This window comes from Vanessa tameamea, chromosome 3 (genome assembly GCF_037043105.1).
Source record: "Vanessa tameamea isolate UH-Manoa-2023 chromosome 3, ilVanTame1 primary haplotype, whole genome shotgun sequence".
NCBI classification, from domain to species: domain Eukaryota; kingdom Metazoa; phylum Arthropoda; class Insecta; order Lepidoptera; family Nymphalidae; genus Vanessa; species Vanessa tameamea.
The window spans coordinates 11,380,890-11,397,554 of NC_087311.1; the positions used below are offsets into that span (position 1 = coordinate 11,380,890).

The 16,665-nt window shown below is 30.7% G+C and overlaps 1 protein-coding gene and 1 long non-coding RNA gene across 3 annotated transcripts in view; one reads left to right on the forward strand and one right to left on the reverse strand.

Moving 5' to 3' along the window:
* The window catches only part of LOC113397326 (nephrin-like), a 212,313-nt gene extending 199,276 nt beyond the window's left edge, over nucleotides 1-13,037 (forward strand). For both annotated transcript variants that reach the window (XM_026635625.2, XM_026635624.2), the window contains exons 16-17: nucleotides 10,888-11,027; nucleotides 12,828-13,037. In XM_026635625.2, coding sequence (XP_026491410.2) covers nucleotides 10,888-11,027; nucleotides 12,828-12,920 — 233 coding nt within the window. In that variant the 3' untranslated portion in view covers nucleotides 12,921-13,037. The remainder of the gene's footprint in view (nucleotides 1-10,887; nucleotides 11,028-12,827) is intronic.
* Nucleotides 13,038-14,715: 1,678 nt separating this feature from the next.
* LOC135193855 (uncharacterized) lies at nucleotides 14,716-15,265 on the reverse strand. Its single transcript, XR_010309480.1, has 3 exons — nucleotides 15,230-15,265; nucleotides 14,931-15,190; nucleotides 14,716-14,820 (listed from the first exon to the last, which is right to left on the reverse strand). It is a non-coding gene; the product is annotated as an uncharacterized LOC135193855 (long non-coding RNA).
* Between the last annotated feature and the right edge of the window lie 1,400 nt (nucleotides 15,266-16,665).

Consider the following 16,665-nt stretch of genomic DNA (forward strand, 5'->3'; position numbering starts at 1 on the left):
TTAGGAGGTACAAGCCCGCCTGGGTAAACAACACCAGGGCGTATTCTTCTGCCAAACAGCAATACTTAGTATTTTTATGTTATATTAAGGAAAAATATGTAAGAAAACCTGCTTGGGTTGTGTAAATTCCTGAGATGTGTACACTGTACAAACATCCAGCGGAAAATGATCCATAATGTATCCTCAAGAAAAGGTTTATGCCCAAAAACGGGCATATTCACAAGCTAAATTTTTTATACAACATAATATTCTCATATAAAAACCGACCGACTAAAGCAAAAATAGTTTCAAGTTAGCAGAAATAAAGAATAGGTGGCGCCATTATCATGTAATTATTTTTTGATGAGAAAATTCATTTTCATTCCTTCTAAGAAATAATCCGGACTTATTTACAATGTAAATTAGTCTGTGTTTTTTCTTTTGTTATTTCAACGCCTTAACCACTGAACAAGTCGTAATTAAATTTAATAAACCTTGTTATATTTATTATATTTATATAACTAATCACCTCCCGAATTACATTTATAAGTAAAGCCGTAAATGAATATAAAAATAGTTATATACTATAGCAGTATTAGTATAAGTAAGTATTTATGTACATTTATTACACATTCACTTAATCATATAATTCATAATCTAAAAGAACCATTGTTGAGACGAAATGGTATCATTAAATGTAATGAGAACACGAATGACTGTATTACATGGAATAAACTCGGACTAAGATACACAGGTACATAGTTTACCTCCGCTAATGTTCAGAGTTCATTGTTTTTATTTTAAATAGGTTGACAAACTCACAATATGGCCACCCGGTGATAAGTGATCATAGATATTGACCTAAGGAGAAATATTAACCATTCAACTTTGAACTAAGATGCCCCTTTTGCATATAGTTAAACGAGGTCTCTTATCCATGAAACCAGAACACAACAATTTAATAACAATTGTTTGCCTGAATATGTGATGGTACCAACCCAGAAGGCCTCGCACGACCACAGAGTAAATATTTATTAACGAATAGAATACTTTAAAAGGTAATTAAATAATATGGGGCACACCCACTACAAGGTGGAATGATGATATGTGAGGGTCGCGAGAAGCCACTGGTTCCGGGTGGAGATCCTTTGGCAAGACCTTAGTTCATGAGTTGACATCTTCCATTGGAAATGATGAAAATTAAATTATATGTTATCAAGCTGAACGATTTCGGTCATGGCAATTATTTTCAGCTGCGCAGGATTACAGTGCTTAATCGTATGTGTAAAACTGCACTTTCTATTAACTAACTCTCATGATCTGATGGTGAATCCGATAAGACTTAAAATTTTTAAGGTGCAGGTAGTTTTCCCTAATTTCATAGAGACGAGAATGTCAAAATTGCCAAGTTTCAGACTACTGAGAATGTATCATCAGACTCGACCCAGTATCAATAAAAAGTCATTGATCCTAGAACCTTAGGGTTTTAGTTTATAATAAGGATTCTCGCTGGTCCTAAACAGTTTAATAAAATAGTGTAATGTTGACAACGGTTTAATTTGTTTTCTTTGGAAAAAGTAGGAACAAAAAGCATTGCAATTCTATTAAATTCTAAATTCGTTTAACGATTTTAACAAAGCAACTTTGTTTACTAATCTGACAGTAGTCAAATTAGTAAATTTGAATACAAAATGGCACTGAGCAAAAGACGGTTCAGACAAATTTATTGAAACTTTGTGCCAATATTTTACTACATTGATACAATTTTGCAAAACTTTACTTAGCTTATATACGTTTATGAATTATTGACAAAGCTAAATAGCGTTGGAAGAGATTGGCCGTTTTGTATAAAGGATTATAAATTTTGTTATTAAAATCTGTTATTTATTATTTAATTCTGTAGTTTATCTACCTAAATTTATATGTTGGCTAAGCACAGCAAATGATTTTGCATAAGATTATCATAATAATAAACAATTATATCCTAAACTTCAAGTATTATTAAGATAAAATATCAAAAGTAATAACAGCCAAATATCTCATTGCTAAACAAAGGCCTATTCCCAATTTAAGAATAATGCTGAGGCCGTATTCGACCAGGACTACCATGCCGCTGGTTGGTGGAATTATTTACTGCAGAACTTCATCCGGCACGTGCAAGTTTTATCACATTTGAATTTATGATTCTTGGTCGGCATCATCATATACTGTCCACTAAGCTCTCTCGGCTTTCGCTCGTAGTTATTAAATCTTTAGCTTTGATAAAAATGCTAGTAAATTTTAAGGCTTTGTTTTAACAATCTATATAAATAAAAAATGCAAGCATAACAAACGTTTGAAAAAAAAACCTCCAAAAATAATCCCCCGATTATTGAGGAAGACATTGCGTGAAAAATTCTAAAATCTATTTATTATTCAAACGTGCACGGTAAAACTAGAACGTTGCAATATTGGACAACCTGCACTATAATTCTATAATAGATTCCATCGAATCACGGCTATAAACTTTACCTATTAACAGAACAAACTATGGTATCTTTTTATCTATACCTACTTTGAATATTAATGGATGAAGTTTGAAGTATTCTTTGCATATTTCGCTTTTTTAAATCGCGATGAAAAACTGGAACTATTCTTCAACTCGAACTTCACCGCAGAATACGATCGTGAAATATTAGGTGATATGCTATATTTACTTTAATAATTATAACATTTATAGTTTACACCGATCAAAATAGCGCATCGGCTTCCAACATTTCCGAATAATATAGTGTAATTTCCACAGAATAGCACTTGATATTAGCATTAATTAACATGGCTTAAATTATTTAGACCAAGAAGTGAAAACATAACAATAATTCCATTGCATCCACTCATCAAATATTCTACAGTATAACTCTTTCAGGGGTTACGTTTTGAGGGATTGTTTACTTAACCAAGTCGATCCAATACGGGTTTGTGAATACAACTGAGTTAAAATTCCAGCCAACATATGCATTTCCTCGTGATATTTTCCTTCGCCATCGAGCACGAGATGAATTACAAACATCAATTAAGCATGTGAAAACTCAGAAGTGTTTGCCCGGTATTAAAGCCGAAGTATTTGATTAAGATTCACATGTAACCACAGGGCCATCTCGGCTATCGTATAAGAGACATAGTATCTTATTCCATGTAGTTAGAGGCCCAGTAATAGAAGTATAAATATTATAAATATTAGACAACATCACATATATTACTCTGATCCCAATGTAAGTAGCTAAAGCAGTTGTGTTATGGAAAATCAGAAGTAACGACGGTACCACATACACCCAGACCCAAGACAACATAGAAAACTAATGAACTTTTTCTACATCGACTCGGCCGGGAATCGAACCCGGGGCCTCGGAACGGCGTACCCATGAAAACCGGTGTACACACAACTCGACCACGGAGGTCCTCATTTATTCTTCAAGTGTCAATGTCGATCTTGCAAATTTAAACTAAAAGAAAATCCATTAGTACTTATACAGCTCATTAATTACGAGATTAAAACGATTATTATAACAGCGAGAAATAAAATTGTACGATCATAGTTATAATCGAAAAAAAAAGACTTTTCTCAATTCACAATGCAAACATATTGTGTAATATTTGGGAATAAAAATTGCAATACGAGCCCCATATGTGATGACAGAATCTGCACTGGGTCGGAAATAAAGCTGCGATTAAACTCCGTTTTATATAAATACTTACTTTTTAACTCAACGTGACGTTCATGCAGTTTTATTTATATATTATAAATAAAAGTGGAACAAGGGACTGTAAAAAAATGACGTTTAAGAACATTTCTTCCATCACGAAGATATTAACTGAGATAACTGGCCTACGTTCCCTCTCAATCAACATATTATATCTTAGCATTAAATATAGTACATTACATTTGTGTAACGAATATCATTAATAAGCATTATATTCTTAAAAAAAAAAACGAATTTCGATTTGTACGTGTATTCATATATTTTTACGTGCACACAAAACACGAACAAAAAGTTTTGAATTATAATAATAAAATAAGTGTATAGAAGATAATTGCTTATACACTGCGGACGATAAACTGAATTCCTTGTATTAAATAGAAATATATCATACAATTTTAATCTAATTAATTTTTTTTTTAAAAAGGTCGCAAGAACAGAGACAAGAACGAGGTTTGTAGGAAAAAGTCTTTGCTGAAGATATTTGATGCTAACCGCATATAGTTCTTGGTTTCTGAACCTGAAGAGTTCGAGTGTTACACAAATGATAGAAACTATGAGTTCACTTATAATTGCTATTAGTGTCTACAATCATTTAGAAAGTTTATGCCTCTGGAGACATACAATACTCGAGAGAAGTTATATTTGTATGAATAGCTACTCGTTCCAAAATTCGTATGATAAAACTAAGGATTAACTACATGATAGGTATATGAACAAATATAATATGATGAGTATTGAGACAAGCGATCTGTCTCAACATACTTAGCTTATAGTATTTTCCAACGTGTTTATTCAAATATCTCAAAATAACTTTAACACTTATCTAATTTTAGTAACGAAAAATATAAAGGTAAGCGATATTTATTTCTCAACTTTCAAAAGTCTTTGTATTTATTTATCGAAAAATATAATAATAAACATTAAAACTCGTACAAATACACAGGTCATAAGTGATATTATTTGTGGTTGCAAAAACGTTACAGCTTAAACCGTCACTTGTAAGAAACGTAGAACGAAAATCGAACGTTTATTTTTTCTTAGATATTCAAATTCATTCTTTATCTTAACTACGTATAAAATAAAGACCTGACGACGCATCTGTACGCGATAAAGTCAAAAACTACCTAACGGACTTTTTATACGGTTTTCACTATTGGACGGGTTGATTCATGAGGAAGATTTAGGTGCAGCATCTATCTTTTGTGTATATTGTTGCCTGAAATATGATGATTATTGAAGATCTCCGAAAAAAAAATGTGCCGATCAAAAGAGATTTATAATATTTGATCCTATAAATTATTTTAAATAAAATATTTATAAATAATCATTAAAGGTTATATAGCGTCAGATGTGGGATTCGAAACCACGCCCACAAAAGTCAAAAGCTGAAGACCCAGTTTAAAGAAAACGGGAACATCTAATAATTTACAATATTTGTATCTTCCATTTTTCAATACAGATTAACAATTCCCATGTCAAATTCAAAAATATTCTATTTCTATTTTTTTATAGGAATGACAAACCAAAAAGTATCCACTACATTTATATAATTATGTGATTGAACATAACTCAGCTACAAGCTATACAACCTTTAATGATTAATTATTTATAAATATTTTATTTAAAATAATCTATAGACGTACTTACTTTTAAATATGATATAAACTATTTATGTAGACTTATTCTATCCGTGCGAAGCCGGGTATGGTAGCTAGTTATTTACAAAATGGCAAAGAAAAAACAGTATCTTTATCTTCTATTTGTTAAGCTGTTTTTTTGGTTTGTTACTATTTTCGATCTTTAGTTTATCAATAAAACTTGTTGAGTTGTAAAAACTAAAAGTAGAAACAAAACTGTTCGACATATGCAAATTTTATATGTTAACATTTTTAATAACGACACACGTCGTAATAATAGGAACCAAAAAAAATACTGCCATAGGAGAAATAAATCTCAATCCACTTATCTCTTTTCATCTGACAATGATAACCCATACGAAATTATGGGAACAAAACGGTTTTGTCTACATAAAATACGTTCCCCAGTGAACGTATTCGCGATCGATGAACTCTCTCTGGGTTCACCGGTGAATAATTACTTCAGCTGCTGTTGCGAGTCATGGGCCGATTTAAAAGTTTTACCTTTCAAGCGAACGCGACGCTTCTACTTTTTAATTAATTTATGGTTAAAACAATTAGAACTGACGACAATAATGACAACATTAATATAATGAGAATTCTCTTGTAAATTAGTTAAATTATTCATTGACAAATGTTAAGATTAATTTTACAGTTTTTTTTTAACTCATAATAATTTGAAAATCGACTACGTATGGGTATAATTTTTTAATAATGGAGCGTTCTTCTAGTGCAGATTTGTTTAGAACTGAATCATTAGTTCTTAAGAATACTCCTTACATACAAACAATCAAATTTGACTTCTTCATAACATTAGTACAGATAAAACGATATCATTTTATTTCTCAAATAACGAAAATAACGACAAGATTTTGGCAGCTATTCTCAATCGACGCTAATCCACTCAAAAAACTATATTGCACAAGTATGTGCGCAACCTTTACTTGGTGGTAGGGTTTTGTGCAAGCCCGTCTGTTTAGGTACCATCCACTCATCAGATATTCTACCGCCAAATAACAGTACTTTGTATTGTTGTGTTCCGGTTAGAAGGGTGAGTGAGCCAGTGTAATCACAGGCACAAGGGACATAACATCTTAGTTCCCAAGGTTGGTGGCGCATAGGAGATGTAAGGAATGGTTAATATTTCTTATAGCGCTTTTGTCTATGGGCCGTGACGGTCGGTGACCACTTACTATCAGGTGGCCCATATGCTCGTCCGCCAACCAATGCCATAAAAAAAACCTGAGCTGGTGCAATTATTTCCTCACTCTTATGGGAAAATCTTAATGTGCGTAGGAAAGTATGTCCACGTTATTCAATAAGGGTATTTTACATTAGACCATCGAAAACTAAACTAGGACAAAATGCACCTCTTGTAAGATTAGGTAGAACTTGTAATAAATACATAATAGTCATACATAAATAAATACAGAAAAATAGTTATGGAATTAATTTTAGAATCTTAATTACAAAACAAATTATTGTAAGCATGTTAGTTTAAGATATCAATGAAAAATTTATTTAAAGTTATTATAATTTAATTTAATATTAAATTTATTAATTAATTCAAATTTTTAACTTATTACTATTTACTAATTCTCTTAATTTTTTATTGAATTTATTTTGTTGTATGTTATTAACGTGATCAATTATATTACTGAACTTGTTAATTATAATATTTATTGCTTTATTTAATCTAGTTAGTAGTTAATCTCTAGTATTTCAGTATTATAAAATTATTTAATATAAATATAATAGTAAAAAAATATACCTGTGTATTGTACCTAAAAATGCATGTTGTGGCCGTCTTAGAGTCGCACACTTTATATTTAGTATAAATATGTTTTAATGTATAACATGTGTAAATGTAGTGTATTCGTGATGGTCCCGGATTAGAATAGGACCTCCCCATCTCTACCCGTGGGTGTCGTAAGAGGCGACTAGGGTATTTAAGGCCCACTGCATATCACCTGCACTTTGGGCTACCCGCACGGTGGCGGGTAAACCACTACGACAGCATTTCCAAGGAGGGTTGGTGTCAGGCAGGCGGCCGACCGTAAAATTTTAAGCCAAAACCCGTAGCAGCGTGGACAGTAAGAACCATACGAGTGATAGGGCTAGGGCGTACTCCACAGGCGATGCGCAGGAGCAGCACCCGACTCCTGTGGGAAATGGACAAGGGTTGTCGCACCGGAACGGGCGGGTGCGACGTAAGAAGCGAGCTCGAAGTGTGAGAGAGTTAAGATTGAGGTGTGCAAGTTGGAATGTAGGAACGATGTCTGGAAGAGGAAGAGAGCTAGCAGATGTTTTAAAAAGGCGACGGATAAATGCAGCGTGCCTGCAAGAGACGAAGTGGAAGGTTGCAAGGGCTAGGGGAATAAGAGAAGGATATAAATTATTCTATTGTGGAAGTGATGGCAAGAGAAATGGTGTGGGTATAGTTTTAGATAGTAGGTTGAAAGAATGTGTGGTGGATGTAAAAGGAGTGAATGATAGACTGATAGCGATTAAACTGATTGTGGACGGCATGACACTGAATTTAGTAAGCGTGTATGCGCCACAGTCAGGCTGTGAGGAGAGCGTGAAAGAAAAGTTTTGGGAGGACTTTGATTGCGTGCTGATGAATTTACAGGATAGCGAGGAAGTCTCCGTGGGTGGTGACTTTAATGGCCATTGCAGTGCATGGTGGGTGGGGATTAGGAAATCGGAACGCTGATGGCGAGGCACTTTTACAAGCTGCCTGTGCCTTCGACCTGGCTATAACAAACACGTGGTTTAAGAAAAAGAGGAACACCTAATAACCTACATAAAATGAATTCCCTTAAGAATTTGAGGGCAGTCGATTCTATGTCTGACAATTTTGGACAAGAACAAAAGATCCAAGAGGACTCTACGACTTGAAAGGCTATACATGTTATAAAGTTTTAACTGATCTTTGTGGTTGTAATTTAGTTTTGAACCTTTACTTGAATAATTTAAATGTCGCATAAATGTTTTTGATACTCTCTCTATTTTTAATTGATTCACGTTATAATGCGGTGACCACACTGTACTACAATACTCTAGGATGCTTCGTACATATACATTGTATAGCATTATTTTATTGATACATTTTTAAATATTTTAGCATTTCTTATTATGAAACCTAAATTTCTTGTCGCTTTAGCAGTGATGTAATCTAAATGCGACAAAAATGTTAAGCTTTGAGTCCAAGATGATTCCTAGATCTCGAATTTGTGTTACCTATTTTAAGATGCATCCCTGAATGTAATAATCTGATGATATGTTTTTTATGTTACGGGTGAATTTTATATAAAAACATTTTTCTGTATTCATTATCATTTTGTCAATTTTACACCACTTTTGTAAGGCATTTAAATCCTCTTCAAGTTGTGCAGAGTCTAAATTACTCTTAATTAGCTTAATAAGTTCCAAATCGTCTGCAAAAAGGAAAACCTCACTGTGCATGTTTGTATTTGTTACATCCCTTATAAAAACATTGGCTTTTCAGCCACGGACCTAAATGTGGCCCTTGAGGAACACCAGAACTGACTTTGTAAGAGACAGATCGAAAACCACTTACAACAACGTATTATGTACGATCGTATAAATACGATTTAAGCCAATCGAGTAAAGCTCCAACTATACCATAGCTCTACAGTTTTTTCAAAAGTATATCATGACTTACTCTGTCGAAGGCTTTCGAAAAGTCTGTGTAGATTGCATCGACTTGCATTTGATTGTCCATTAACATCATAATACGATCTATATATGCCACCAGATTTGTATTTGTCGATCTGCCTATTACAAAACCATGTTGGTTATTATTTTGGTGTTGCTTAAAATAAAAAGTAAGATGTGGAAGAACCAAAGCTTCAAAAGTTTTGGCAATTATTGGTAAAATAGATATTGCCCTATAATTTTCATTGTTATCTACGTCACCTGTATTTGTGTATTGGGACAACCTTTGCTATTTTCCATTTCGAAGGAAATGTTCCTGTTTGCAGACTCATGTTGAATATTAAGCATAACGGAGAGCTTAACTGATCAGCACATCTCTTCAGGAATATAGATGGAATTTCATCTGATCCTGGGCTCTTATCTATTTTAATACTACTTAATTGAAGCTTTATTGATTTTCTTGTAATATTCAATTTATTCAGAAGAGCTGTGCCCATCAAGTCAATACCTAGCTCTTCTATGACTGTTTGTGATGTGGATTGTATACTGAAGAAAAATGCGACGCAAACGCGTTACAAATTTTGATTTCACCCTCTACCTTTTTACCTTGCATATACATATTATTAGGATAACTACTATGTTTTTTCTTTTGTATTTTAAAAATATCCAAAAATATTTCGGGTTTTTGTCTATACAATCTTCAACATTTTTAATATAATTATTATAGCATTCCTTTGATTGCATCCTACAACGTTTATTTCATATTTGCAATGATATTTCATCTAATGGATTCCCGTATATTCTGAATTTTTTTAGTAGTTTCAGTTTTTCTTTTAACATTTTGATAAGACATCCTGTAAACCACGGTGGGTGCTTGTTGCCCTTGGATTTACATTTAGGAACATATTATAAATGAATTACTAAAACAATATTGATTTAATTTCTGAAAAATAAGTACTTTATAAACAGAAGTAGGGCTTTATGTTTGTCTGTTTTGATACGTACCGACAAATATTTTGAATCTCTAGGGCAAGGGCATAGCCTAGTTTGGTGCAACAGTGACAGTGAGAAGATCTACATTACTCTTCTACCGTCTTCTTATAAAATGAGACTTGTTTATTTAACCAAGTTACTCCAATTCGACATATTCAGGTTTCCTTACGATATTTTTTTTCAATGCCTAGAGTAAAAAATAAACACAAATTAATTACCTAATACAGTGGTACTTGTCTGGGTGTGACACCAGTCTCTAGTAAAGTTCCCGTTTTCTCATCACTGGCCATCCCATTCTCGGCTAAGTGAGAATATATGTATGAAGTTTTATATTAATTACAATTTTATTGAAATGTCTATATATAGGCCACCGTTTACATGGCGATTTTTTAGAATAGCTATAAAGCAGGTTTTATTATTTGATTATATTCTTTAGTACCTAAATTTTGTAGCATAATAAAATATTAAAATTAATTTGTTGTGAAATTGTATAATAAAACTCTCATTGTATAATTTTAATTTACTTGGAAGTGAGACTCTATTGTATTATTTTCGCAAAATGAAATTAATATAATTTAAATAAAATTTTTATGCTTCTATTATATTTGTATTAAATATTTTAAAGTTTATTATTCGGATAATTTCATTTATACGTGCTCATTATTACATAAAATACGTTGTAGTATAAAGCGAATATCGAATGATTATTATTTATTTACAGTTTTACTTTACAGTTAAAATGCTTGAAATACTCTAAATCTATCTACGAATAAATATCTACCAATTAATTGTTTATGAATTATTCCAATTTCATTTAATTATATATTTGATTTTAAATGTTTGTTTAATTTTGGTAGGTATAGATTGTCCGCCCGAGCCACCACAGTATTCAGCAGTAGTAGCTAAGTCTGAAGCAAAGAATTCTTCGAGTTGCCATAGCTTGGCCCGCACCCAATCCCCGACATCGCCTGTATCCAACGTGACACACGACTTACCAGTAAGCAGAACAAGATAATTTTATTTTTAGATTCCTGAGCTATGATTGCATAGTGTTCAGCCAACGAGAAACAAAAAAGGTCACATGCACTATACATACAAAAATAGCTATCTATTTGTTATATTGTTCATTAAATAAATTTTATTTGTTATGTAAGTCTACAACCTATAATTTGTATAGCAAATTATGTTTATATTTAGATGAATACATCGGATTTGTTAATTGTGTCAATGGAGTCCGCTTAAAATTCAGTTCAAACTGTGTGTTATTTAGTATTAATTGTATTTTGCTGAAATTACAATATATTATAAAATGTTATAAAACATTTATGATAACTTTCAAATTAAACATTTTTTGATGTAAATTCTTAAAATGTAAATAATGTTTAACGAATTAACCTATATTGTAAAACTTTTCTTAATACAATGTAATTAACGTAGTAATGTTAAGGATTTTTCGATCGCCAGAAACTTTTTGATAAGATTTATAAATTATTTTTTTGTATTCGGCAAACGACAACTATATTCAATCTGACTATTGATAAAAAACGGGTCTTAAATTTGTAAAAAAATATATATTTCTAAGCTTGTTTTCTTATGGAAGAACATTCATTCAAGCATAGCCAGCGTGTGTGAAGTGGTTAAGCATTCAGATGCAACAAAACGAGAAAAGGAAGATTTAGGGCACTGTTTCAGAACAAGAGCTGCAATCTTGACTCGTTTCCAAACTTGTGTTCTGCATATTGAGTTGACGGATAATACAGAACTCGTTTACCAGAATTAATATTATTTTGTTTTAAAATATGTATATTATTCAAAATATTGTCATCGCTTTATTGAATCTCTATGTTCGTCGTCGTCTTAACTAGCTCACGGATATCAATATTTCTTTACAGTAATTATATATTATAAGTATGTTTTAAGTATTTACATTACATATTATAAAACAAGGCGTCTACCGTGTATCTAAGTCTGAATGTAGTAAACTCAAATATATCAAATTATTTTTACTAATAAACGGAGCGACTCATGAAGGATATTTCAATGTAGAATTCATTAGTTTTGCTGCAAAAAAGTTTGCTGAAATACAACGATGAAGAAAGATTGGAAGAAAATAATGCAACCTGTACTATGTATTATGACATATACATGTTATGTAACCTTATTCAATCTATGAGATCTGGATCCAGGTAACTAGTTAAAAAAATAAAGAGGTAAGTTATCCGAGACATTTCTTACACTCAAAATGTGAACTAGAAAACTCAAGTTATTACGTATTACGTTTCTAATGCCTGCAATTACACAGGCATATTGTTCTTCCGAGAAGAAAATAAGCACTCGTCTTGCAGTATTTTTTTATCAATTGCCTTAGTCTTCTGTTGTTAACCTTTTGAATAATCATTTGCTAAATGTTTCGACATACTTATATAAAATAGTCATAAGGTCTTTGCGAATCTTAAAACAAGTGAAATGATTTATTTGAAAGTAAAACATAACATTATAACATTAAATTCTCATTGATTGCGAATATTACGTAGTATGTTCTACAAGAGACCGATTTTTTACTCTAGAAAGGAGATAAGGTCTTAGTAGGCAGCGTATTATTGTCCCAGAAATGGGACATTAATACGCTGTTACTTTGATTTTTGTTTACTTTTTTTTACATATAGTTTGACTATAAAATCAAACACAATAAATTCACTTCTCTGTGATTCTCTTTGTCATATATCAGCCCATTTGAATGTTTAAAATCACTAGGTTTAGTATAAAAAAATAAACTAACCTGAGCTATTTATTACAGAACGAGCGCTTGAATGGCACGTTGAGGTCGCATCGGGAGGTGGTGACAACACGCACGCCATTGTTAGCGGCGCACCAAGAGAGCTGCGTCTAACGGCATGATGTAAAACATTGCTGTACCACCCCTTGTAAAGTTATAAAATGTTCACCATTTAAATAACTCATTTCATATGTAAAGTATATTATATATTGCCATTAACTTACATTTGAGTCACGAAGGCAGTTATTTTTTTTTTAGGAAAATATTATATCCTCTGATATAAATGTTGAAATCATGAATTGGAATATTGCTGCCTGCGTTTTTAAGTCATCAATATACGCATGTTTTCATAGTGTATTGGAAATCATGAGATGCATTGTAAAATTAAATTAAATACCCAGGATATACTCTCTAGGTTTTAAAAACAAGAAACTGTCAATTTAAAGTCATTGGTACGTTCTAGCAATTTTAAGAGAATAATTAATTAACAATGTGAACCAAGTTTGCATACTTTATCTTGTCATTCATTAATCTAGAAAAAGAAATTGCTTTTATCAACAACTCTTGATACTTTTATAATCAGTTAAAACACAAATAAAACCGGTGTTCCAATAGACCTTCTACGAAACATCATTTCATTTTAGTCGAGTTATAGTACCTTTTTTATCCGAAACAACTACTTTTCTAATTCAGTTTAACTTGTATTTTATTGGGTTAGCATCGAGTGACAATACATTTGACCAAGTTGAAAACATTTATTTAAATATTATATTATCTAAATTATATACGGAAACAATAATTTAATAATTGATTTGTTCATAGTATGTATTTTACATTTATCAGTCTTAAAACTGGCCAATAATACCAATATGGATATATGAAAGCAAAGCAAATTACATTAAATTTTTATTTTATTGTAACAACATATAAAAGTAAACAAATAAGATTAATTTATTTAAAAATATTTTACGTTCTAATAAAAATACAACAACTTTTGTATTATCATTATTTTTAATTGTAGCAACGAGAAAATAATTAGTTATTAAAGTTAAAAAAAATGTAAATTTATTATTAAATATGTAAATATTAAGATATCGGCTGAAAGTCGCAGAATTCGATTTAAGAATTTTTATATAGGTTTAGATAACTACATTATTCTTATAATTAATTTAATATTAGAATCAATTTTGTAATAAAATAGTTTAATTCAAATTAATGTTTTTTTTTTTTACTTGTATTCGATTTATCAAATTGTACATATTGAAAATTATCGAGTATTATTTATTTCTTGTAGAAACGACAAAATATTATAAATAAAAATAATATGAATACGAACGAAAATTCGTTATTAATTATTACGTAAATTATCTTAACAAATATTTATAAACAAAATAACGCATGTGGTTATTTTTATTTTTATTGGACATAATTATATAACAAAAAACTGTTTGTTTTTATAAACCAATAAATTGCGGTCAAGTGTGCGTTTTTTGCGTCCACTTTTTTATTTCGGAACTAGAGTAATATCTTTATTTTCAATATGTAAAAAAATATTCCAAAGTTTTTATTATTATAGTTTATTCGTTTTAACCGTAGAGTAACTCATATATTTTTAATTTAAAATTGGTCTTAAAACCGTTAAGCTGGATCTGGAACCGCCTTTACATCGATATATAATAGATATCAAACAATCTATCTAACCCATAAAGGCATTTTCTCTTATACGGTTGATATCTGCTACACTACAATATATTTTGAATGACGTCTGTCAAATATATACTTATCTCCCCGAGTATCACGTCTCCATTCAAAGGTCGCAACTGAGATTCATTTACAGATAATATGTTGATAGTTTTGCCATTGAAATACGAGAGAGAGCACAATAAAATCAATATCTATAAAATCTATAAAAATGAAATTAATTTTTAATGTAATTAAATTACCTAAACTAAATAGTTAAATGCGTGATAGTCTTTATTAAAATAAATTACAAAGTGAAATTCTTCATATGCTACTGGATTACACTAAATAAATTCAAAATGAATTGATCATAATTCACACAACGATTTGATATTTATCAATGAACTTGCAAAGGCAGATATTATACTATCCAGTAAACAAAACATCAGCGCGATTCGGATTGACTTGAATGTACAATAATTACTCTACGGTAAAAACTATAAAAAACATTAATATACATAAGTAACTATCTAACATAGTCAATTTTACATAATAACATTAAAATAAATATTTGATAATAAATTAAATATTTTTCATTTCGTCATAAGACATGATATTATAAGCATTGCTACGACTGATAAATAGAAATTGTAAATAAAAAAATATTCCTATTAATTTCATAGCAATGTAGGTATATGACAGAACTTCATATTTCTTCACAGCGTCACTTCGTATTCGTTAACATTTAAAAAAAAAACAAACATTATAAAATGTAACTTTGTAAGGACGTTTATTTTATAATAATTGGTAAAATTATACAAAATCACGCAATTTTGATGAAATAACGGAAAATTATTTAATGTAATATTAATGACATTGAAATCTTTTTATTTAATAAATATTATTATATTTTATTATCCAATACAGTTATATCGAATGGTGTTAATATAGCAATGAAATCTTAATTAAAATTAAATTATGATTTTAATTTAATTTTACAGATAAAAAATACAACATAAAGCATAATTTGTAAATTAATGAAAGCTCTAAAATATGTAAAAGAAATCAAAATATTAATGTAAAATAAATTGCTGAATCATAGAATAAATTAGATGTTTTTAAGCATTGGTGATAGTTATGTAATTATGAATTCTCGAAAAATGCAAATTACATATAATTACAGAATATTATGTTAATTAATCTCTTACATATATTGTAAAGGATTTTATGAACTTTCATATGAATATATTACATTTTAATGTATTGCTCATGTAAAAAAATATGAATTAACAAATGCACTAATGATAATCAAGTGTGAATATTGAAATAAAATTATTAAAACCAATCGAACGAATTGATAAGCGTTTTTTTTAATTATTCCACCACTAAAAAACCAGCGGTACCCTCTCCATCTCATCGGCGGGCGCGACGGGATCGCTTCCACATGCTACCGTGACGCCCTGACGGTCGGTCCGCCTATGCGGGCCTCCAACTCCTAGGGGGGGATTCTCGGGGTTAGGTGCAGTGACCAAGTTATTGTAATTGTTACAAAATATGGCCTCATTGCGAGAAGGCATTTAACCTGTCAACCTTTAGAAAGGAATTACATGTTTAATCTACTAGGGTTTCATTACTCATTTGAGGAGGCTGAGATTAAATAAGTATTATTTTAGGTTATGTTTTTATAGGACAGGAATATGATATAAACAAAAAAAACAATAAAAGTTCACCTATCTACCATCAGTCGTTCTAGCTCATAGAATATACATATCTTTAATTCTCTTGAATTACTATCTAGAAACCTATCCTAACCAGAAATCATCTTTTATACAAGACTTACAAAACAACTTCTAATAGGTTAGTTTCGGGAGCTTCTAACTTTAAAATGTAAAAAAAAATTAAATTTCAACGGTTTTTTTTTTTACTGTTTAAGACATATTTTCTTGACTACATCAATATAACCTATTTGAACGTATTTCAAAGATTATTAGTTTTTAATAATACAGATTATAGATATTAATTTAATTGCATATAGTCACTAATTAATATCATAAATACGAAAATATGTTTGTTTCTTTGTCAAGCTTTCACGTCTTAACTGTTCTACCAAATATAGAGTGCCCTGCGCCTTTTTTTATAACGCTGGAAATCACTTGTTTTGCCTACTGGAATTGGGATA